The 8,823-nt window shown below is 42.0% G+C and overlaps 1 protein-coding gene across 2 annotated transcripts in view; it reads left to right on the forward strand.

The window, feature by feature from the left end:
- The window catches only part of LOC137425443 (paired box protein Pax-5-like), a 154,333-nt gene that overhangs the window by 144,611 nt on the left and 899 nt on the right, over positions 1-8,823 (forward strand). For both annotated transcript variants that reach the window (XM_068113885.2, XM_078776654.1), the window contains exon 9: positions 7,828-7,914. In XM_068113885.2, coding sequence (XP_067969986.1) covers positions 7,828-7,914 — 87 coding nt within the window. The remainder of the gene's footprint in view (positions 1-7,827; positions 7,915-8,823) is intronic.

Raw genomic sequence — 8,823 nt, forward strand, 5'->3', positions numbered from 1 at the left:
TTTCCAACAAATTTCAGAATCTTCGACCTTTGACCTTTGAAGGTCACAAAGGTCAAATTTCCAAAGTTGTCGGAATCGAACCGAATTTTCGGTATCGTGTAGCTAACTAACCTCATAACTGATTATACATTATTTTCTATCTCATTTGAAGGTCAGTAACCTTCGTTTTGACATTTCCAGGCCAGCACCACACACAATTATGTACAGCTGGCTCTTAAAGGCCTGCACATACAGCGTATCGGGGCCCTTTGTAAATAGGCATGTACACCGTATGTCGGGGGCGGACACCTGCCACGTGGGTCGTGGGCCCCCGACCGCCCAGTCCGGGCCTGTTTCGGTTATAGTCCGTCCTTTGTCATTGAATACCGCTCGCTCGTGAACCATCGTCGTCTCCCGGCTTGTCATAATTGCAAACATTGAAGTAATTGTTTATCTAAAGCAAGAACTGCATTAACTTGTAAACAATTGATAGATTTCCCCACTGCTCAAATCATCAGATATTGTTCTTCATAGAGGTTTTGACCCTTTCAGCCCAGAACCTCTCTGAAAAGTGGGTCCACTGCTGTGGCTGTGTGTCTACATCAGTGAATCCACAACCTCAGCTGTGTCCAGTCGGTCAACCCAGCAATGCAATCTCCCTTTTCAAATTGTCTACCTAAGGGATTAAGGCATGGGATTAAAGGATCAGATTAAGGGATCAGAGCATGAACGACACTGTTCATGTACACACACACATCCACTCTATACACACCTTTGCATCAGACATAAGCACTGATGCTTGCCTTTAATCATAAAGCTTCTATTTATTATGTACATACGTGCGAAGCACAGTTCGTTATTGCTTACAATGTGTAAGCATACCCACTGGTGTATTATTAATGCCAATCACATCTTGCTGAAACCAGTCATGCCTTATGTTTCGGTGTGTATAGAGTACACGGACCCAATGTTAATACAGTGGCCTGCAAAATACCCCTACCAATGATGCCACATTTAGATGAATTACGAATTATGTAGAAACAATTTTTCCAAATTAACTTTTTTATTCATAACTGAAGAGATGAAATTAAACACTGATATAGTTGTAGGAGGTTATATGTCAGGAATACCTGCATAAAACATGTCCAAATCAGAATTCACTGGTTGCAGAGGTATTCGGCCCCTAAGCTCAATATTTGGTGGAACCATCTTTTTTGCAGCAATGACTGATATGAGTCTTTTTGGGTCAGTCTCTACCAGCTTTGCACAGTTTGCCCATTCTTTATGTGAACATTCATCTCGTAATGCCAAGTTTGATATCGATCGTCGATGAACTGCAATCTTCAAGTCTCGCCATAAATGTTCAATTGGGTTCAAGTCAGGACTTTGACTGGACCACTCAAGAACATTTGTTTTCTTCTTATTCAGCCATCCCAGTGTGGCTTTACCTTTGTGCTTCGGACAATTGTCGTGCTGAAATGTGAATCTCCTTCCCAGTTTCAGATTCATGGCTGACTCAAGCAGCTTTTCTTTAAGGGTTCTCCTATACCTTGCACCGTCCTTTGCCCCTTCTTTCCTGACAAGCTTTCCAGTCCCTGCTGATGAAAAGCACCCCATAACATGATGCTACCACCACCATGCTAGACAGTAGGCATGGTGTTGATTGTGTGATGTGCAGTGTTAGGCTTGCACCAGATGTAACGCTTTGAATTTAGACCAAAAAGTTCAATTTTTGTCTTGTCTGACCACAAAATTTTTCTCCATATGCCTGCAGTATCATTAAGATGCTTTTTCGCAAACTCCATACGAGCTTTTAGATGCGTCTTTTTCAGTAATAGCTTCTTTCTTGCCACTTGTCAATGGAGGCCAGCTTTGTGAAGGGAACGGGATATTGTTGATTGATGAACACTGACACGCATCTCGGACATAGAGTCTTGCAGATCTTTCAAAGTCATTGTTGGATTTACAGTGACATCCCGAACCAGTGTCCTGCTAGCCCGGCTTCTGAGTTTGGATGGGCGACCTGACCTAGGTAGACTCTGGGTGGTATGATAAGTCTTCCACTTCTTAATGATGGATTTCTCCATACTCAAAAGGATAATGAGTGATTTCGAAATCTTCTTAAATCTCTACTGAATGGTTCTTCATCACTTTATGTCTGACTTCTTTAGAAAGCTCCTTGGTCTTCATGTTGGCCTTGTTAGTTGACCAAATGAGTTGCACCTTAAAACTCCTTATCTTATATAAGTGGGAGAGCTTAATTGTTACGTTAAACCATTGATTACATACAGGTGAAACTGATTACACTTATTTTGTAACTTTTCAAACAAATGATTTGCTCCTCATGTGATTTTGGGTTAATTAGGCAAAGGGATTGAATAGTTATGCAACTGTGAATCATCTGATTTTCGCTGTTCATCTAACTTATTCACAATTTATCTGCATTTTTTGGCCTTGTCACTTTGGAGTAGTTTGTGAAGACTCTATATATTAAGTTTCATTTGAAAGCATCATGAAATACGCTCAGGTGGCATCAAATTGTGAAAACTTTGGAGGGCGTGAATACCTTTGCAGGCCACTATAAGCAATGTCTCAGCTATGTGCCTGACTGTTGATCTTCTTGTGGAAGGCATCAACCTTTTTTGGTCTGATGGCTATCCAGTTTATTTTACAATGGCATATGAAGAGGTGTCACCACAAATGTGGCCAACGTGTACTCATGGATTTCCTTTGGGGTCAATCCTCTCTTTACAAGGAAATACAAGGAACTTTCACACAGGAGGATCCCATCATGCCCACACATATCTGACAGCATCCCTGTACCACTCCATCCCCATGTCTCTAGGTACCTATTTACCAGTTTCAACTTAGTTTAGGTCCAGGTGTTGATCCAGTTTAGACTTATTTACCGTTTCTGCCACCATTACCGTACCATTCCTTTTTTCTCTCTTTTTGGATATACAATTGAGGCTCATGGAAGAGCTAGAGCAGAATGAAAACGAACAAAATGGAAAGGAGGAAACACAAACAGCATAGTATAAGTGAGTGTGAGAAGGAAATGACGGGGAGGGGAAGAAGGACACATGGGGGTGAATAAGCAGCACACAAGTTGAATAAAACACAGCAAGAAGACGAAGAGGAAAGTGGGGATGAAACAGTAAAGGTTTCATCCCTACTTTCCCCTTCCATTTCTGCTCTGGCTCTTCCATAAGCCTATTTATGTAGAAGAGCTCTTTATGTACAGGGTGGCCTGAAAGTCACTTTACCCCTTCGAAATTTCTCACACCTCCCACCCTCCCTTCCCCTCTGACCTCCGCCCTCACCCCGCCATGGTATACGGCAACACTGAATTAGGAGAATGATTGAGTGCATACAGATACAATGACTGATTAATTATTGCATGTACTGCGCAATAATACCTACATATTACAAGAGTTTAAGAACAAGTGCATTGCTGGGGTTTAAGAATGAGTGTATTGCTGGGAAGGGGCAAAGTGACTTTCAGGCCTCCCTGTAGTAAAGCTCTACATGAGTTCTTCCATGAGCCTCTACTTTATGTAGAAGTAATTGATCACTGGCCTGATTATAGTGTTAGCCATTTTTCAAAGTTCCATTGACTGACGCATGTAAAAACTTTTGTATACATCGTTGCAAGCATAAACGTCTTTATTTATTTATTTATTTATTTATTTTAACAAATAATCACACCAATTAATGATACTTTGATCAGTGAAATAATTTAGGTCCTAACATGTTATTAAATGGATCAGTAACATGTTATTGAGATTAATCACCAGGACAATTTGGAATGTGCAAGAGGTGTGTGCGCACGTGCGCGCACACACACACACACACACACTTAATTAATTGTACAGTATCGCACCAAATAGTATTTACTGCACCAATATTTTAAAGTGCTGACATGCACTATACTTAAGCTGCTGCTTGAACCCGGAGCAATTGTCCATCTTTAAGCAAAATAATGTAATTTGGTAACCAGTTTGGTTCGGAACAGGAACCACAGTCCACAACCACTGGGATTCTTGGCGGAGGCAATCACTAATTTAACATGAAAGGATGAGATTGAACAGTTCAAATGAATAAGTAAATAACCTACAACTTAAACTGCAACTGAGGTGGAAATTGATCCAATGGACACCTACGTGTTCATGAAAGCCAAGATGCATAGAATGTTATAATCATTTAAAATTTATATTTACAAAACGTCTTAACTTGGGGTTAACACATTGAAATACACTTTGGGAGACGGAGCTGCTATGGGCTAAGGTGCATTATGTTCAGCTTTGTCAGTGATCTCATTGTTTTGTTTTTATTATAAAAAGGTTGTTTTTTTTCAAATGACATACATGTGTGCAGTACTGGCACTTATAATGTGCAAGAGGTTGGCAGCAATTGCGCAGGCTTTATGGGCCTAGTGGGCTCCTTAGCGTCGGAAGTTTCTCATAAGGGAACTCATATTAAACTTGCATAATTTCCCTTATAAGTTATTGCCTTTGGAGAGATCTATTTTTCTTTGGAAAGAACAATTCTTTTCAAGAAGTGTAAGTTTCAAATTGTCTAGATCTCTCTCTCTGCTTGACGGCTTAATTAGAGGAGGCACTTCTTGTTTAAGCTGTCTATTTAATCAATGGGTAATGCACTGCATTATTTTCACTCTAAAGTGCCTGGTATGACTCAATTGCCATGAAGGGTTGAGCAGCCCTCAAACCCACGAGTCTCCAGCATATCCCGTTGCACTGGTTCGACATTCAATGACCTAATAAGTTGCACATCTTTTCATTAGCGGTCTAAACTATGCCATAAGTTTGGGTCCTTTCCTGGCAAAAGTACTCAATAATTGAGTGGCCTTTGTAACATCCTTTTTGGTTCGTTGTGCAAAACCTATCCACCAGACTCACTTTCTGCCATAACCTTAGGAAATGTATACAGTCTGAATTCTTGATCAGAGCATTGGTACGCAAGATCATACTGAGGTCTCTAGAGTAATAATAATAATAATAATTCATTTATTTTGTATAACGCTTTTCAAGAAGCCCAAAGGCGCTTTGACAGAGTGAAAAACATAATGCATAACAATACATGAAAACAACAATTGCAAAAAGACAAGAATCAATAGGGAAATATTTAAAGCAAAAGGAGGGAGAAGGAGAAGTGATAGTCAGGGGTTAAATGCTGTGGGTTGAATGTTGAATGCAGTGTTGAACAGGTGGGTCTTTAGTGATGTTTTGAATGTGGTGAGTGAGGAGGAGTCTCTGATGCTGTGAGGTTGTGAGTTCCAGAGGGTGGGAGCAGCGATGGAGAAGGCCCTGTCCCCCCAGGATCGGAATTTGGTCCGGATGGAGGGGGTCAGGAGGTTGGTACCAGCAGAGCGGAGGTTGCGGGTGGGAGTGTGTCTGGAGAGGAGGTCAGCCAGGTAGGATGGGGCCAGGTTATGGAGGGCTTTGTATGTCAAGCGGAGGATTTTGTACTGGATTCTCTGGGGGGTGGGGAGCCAGTGAAGCTTGTAAAGGACGGGGGTGATGTGGTCACGGGTCCGGGAATGGGTGAGTAGACTGGCAGCGGAGTTCTAAATGTATTGGAGTTTATTGGTGATTATTGAGGGTGAACCATAGAGGAGGCTGTTGCAGTAGTCCAGACTGGAGGTGATGAAGGCGTGGATGAGGGTTTCTGCAGCCATGGAGGAGAGGGATGGACGGAGACGGGCGATGTTTTTCAGGTGAAAGAAGGCTGTCTTTGTGATCTGTTTAGTGTATTTGTCGAAGGAGAGGATTTGGTCAAAGATGATGCCAAGATTCCGGATGTGAGTGGAGGTGGATACTGGGAAACCGTCGATGTTGAGGGCAAAGCTATGGGTGGATTTGGTGGGCGTTTTTGGGCCAATGATGATTATTTCAGATTTATCATAGTTAAGTTTGAGGAAGTTGATTTGAAGCCAGGATTTTATTTCAGTGATGCAGTTTGTCAGGATAGAGTGGGTGACGGTGGAGATGGACTTGGTGGAGATGAAAAGATGGATGTCATCGGCGAAGCAGTGGAATTGGAGACCATGACGGCGGATTAAGTGACCAAGGGGGGACAGGTACAGGATGAAGAGGAGGGGGCCAAGAACTGAACCTTGGGGGACACCTTGGGGGAGGGGAGCAGTGGGCTGTGGCCAACTTTGTTTGCAAAAAAGCACCTAAAGGACTCTCAGACTGTGAGAAACAAGATTCTGTGGTCTGGTGACACCAACATTGAACTGTTTGGTTTCCGTCTGGCCACTCTGCCATAAAGCCCAGATCGGTGGTGTGTTGCAGTGATAGTTCTCCTTCTGGAAGTTTCTCCCATCTCCACACAGGATCTCTGGAGCTCAGCCAGAGTGACCATCGGGTTATTGGTCACCTCTCTTACCAAGGCCCTTCTCCCCCGATTGCTCAGTTTGGCCGGGCGGCCAGCTCTAGGAAGAGTCCTGGTTGTTCCAAACTTCTTCCATTTAAGAACTATGGAAGCCACTGTGTTCTTGGGAACCTTCAATGCAGCAGAATTTTTTTTTGTAGGCCTCCCCAGATCTGTGCCTCGACACAATCCTGTCTCTGAGCTCTGCAGGCATTTCCTTCGACCTCGTGGCTTGGTTTTTGCCCTGATATGCATTGTCAGCTGTGAGACCTTATATAGACAGGTGTGTGCCTTTCTAAATCATGTCCAATCAATGGAATTTACCACAGGTGGACTACAATCAAGGTGTAGAAACATCTCAAAGATCATCAAGAGAAATGGGAGGCACCTGAGCTAAATTTGAAGTGTCATAGCAAAGGGTATGAATACTTATGTCAATGTGATATTTCATTTTTTTCTTTTTAATAAATTTGCAAAACTTTCTAAAATCCTTTTTTCTCTTTGTCATTATGGAGGTACTGAGTGTAGATTGATGAGGGAAAAAATGAATTTAAACGATTTCAGCACAAGGCTGCAACATAACAAAAATGTGAAAAAAGTGAAGGGGTCTGAATACTTTCTGAATGCACTGTATAGCATGCATCTTCAAATAATTGTATCCTCTCTATAAAACTGTGGTGAGTTGTTAATGAATATTAACAGCAGAATTTTCACCGGAATTCATAAATAATTCAATAATGTATCATGGCGACGATTGCATGCCATCATCATGCTTATTACAATATTGATCTGAAACATACAGAAGACGAATGATTCCATGTTTGTGTAGAGAAATGTTGAGAAAATGGCTAAATTGAGAAAATGAATTTCATAAAAGTTATAAAATTTATGACCCAACATGCATTACTTATTGAGCAACCCTTGTACGTACTTTTGAAAACCTGGGCCATGCTCACCTTTGAGTATTGTATGGTTGCATTGTCATACAGAGTAGCTTTATCCTAACACCTCAATGTAGTAATGCATGATAAGGACTGCTTGAAAGAGGGGGTGGGGGTATCAATTAAGCAAATACAATTCATAAAAGGAAGGATTGTGCAATGGGATGGCAAGAGGGGGTTAGCTTCAAAATTGTCATTCCGTATATGTACATAACATGTAAATGGCCACTTGTCATTATTTTCTGTATAATGATCTCAACAGGTCATACCAAGGGACAGATAAGTGGGTGGTGGGGAGGTCGGAAAGTTCAGATTTACTACTCCACCTCCACCTCTCCCCACCCGCAGACCCCTTTATCAAGCCAGTGTCAAAACCAGATATATAGAGAAAGTGTTACTGATTAATCTGACAATGATAATAACTGTATGATAAAAAAAAATACAATTAGAACATGATAAAATACTGGTGGTGCATGTGGTGATATCTTTTCCAAATGTGCTGTCATTGCAGCTCCAGAGTTCTCCATGAATCCGTACTCGCATGCCCAATACGCAACATACAACGAAGCATGGAGGTTTCCCAACCCTGGATTACTCGGTTTGTGTTGATCAGCAGACTTTTCTTGCACCTTGCTTTGGGGTCGGGAGTGAAAGGGGGAAGGGCAGCTTAATGCTTCCACGACCATGACATCTTGGCCTCCTGTGGGTTGAAATTCTATAAATCAAACTTATCTCTAAAGTTCAGAAAGCCTGTATGCTCTGAGGTGCATATTTGAGATGTTTGGATCATGTTAAGTACATGCAAGTTTAGATCATGTTAAGTACAGAAAAAAAAAATCTATAGCACGAGAAGCTTTAGAACTTCGATTTGGCCTTTTGTGTGTAGATTGAAACTCCATCATCGTCGTCATCATGAAAAACCTGCAGAAGATCGATTTTGAACAATATATTTGGCCTATGCTTGAATTATTTTTTACGAGCAACGGTACCCGCCCTAAAGGCAGGGCTTCAATTGGGAGGCCCAAATGAAAAGGCAAAAAATCAGAAATTGAAGGCTTTTTTATTTTAAACGATTCATATAAACATCCGTTGAATCATATCACACGCAAATCATCAAATTCTAAACAGTACATGGCGCCAATTTTGAAAAAAGATTGAATTCTGCAAAACGGAAGCGGCCGCTACACGTCTTTCTCAGTCACACGTTTGTGTGAAGAGTGCGCCCCGAATCTGTAACACGGAAGCGGCCGCTACACGTCTTTCTCAGTCGCACGTTTATGTGTGAAGAGTGCGTGCCGAATCTGTGACACGGAAGCGGCCGCTACACGTCTTTCTCAGTCGCACGTTTATGTGTGAAGAGTGCGCGCCAAATCTGTAACACGGAAGCGGCCGCTACACCTGTTTCTCAGTCGCTTTGCACACGCAGCCGTGTTGCTTCGGAGCCGCACGTTTATATAGGAAGAGTTCGTCAGGAGTCGATCTACTCTCTCCTGGTACGTAGAATTTC

This window comes from Myxine glutinosa, chromosome 4 (assembly GCF_964187855.1).
Source record: "Myxine glutinosa chromosome 4, kmMyxGlut1.1, whole genome shotgun sequence".
Lineage (NCBI taxonomy): Eukaryota > Metazoa > Chordata > Myxini > Myxiniformes > Myxinidae > Myxine > Myxine glutinosa.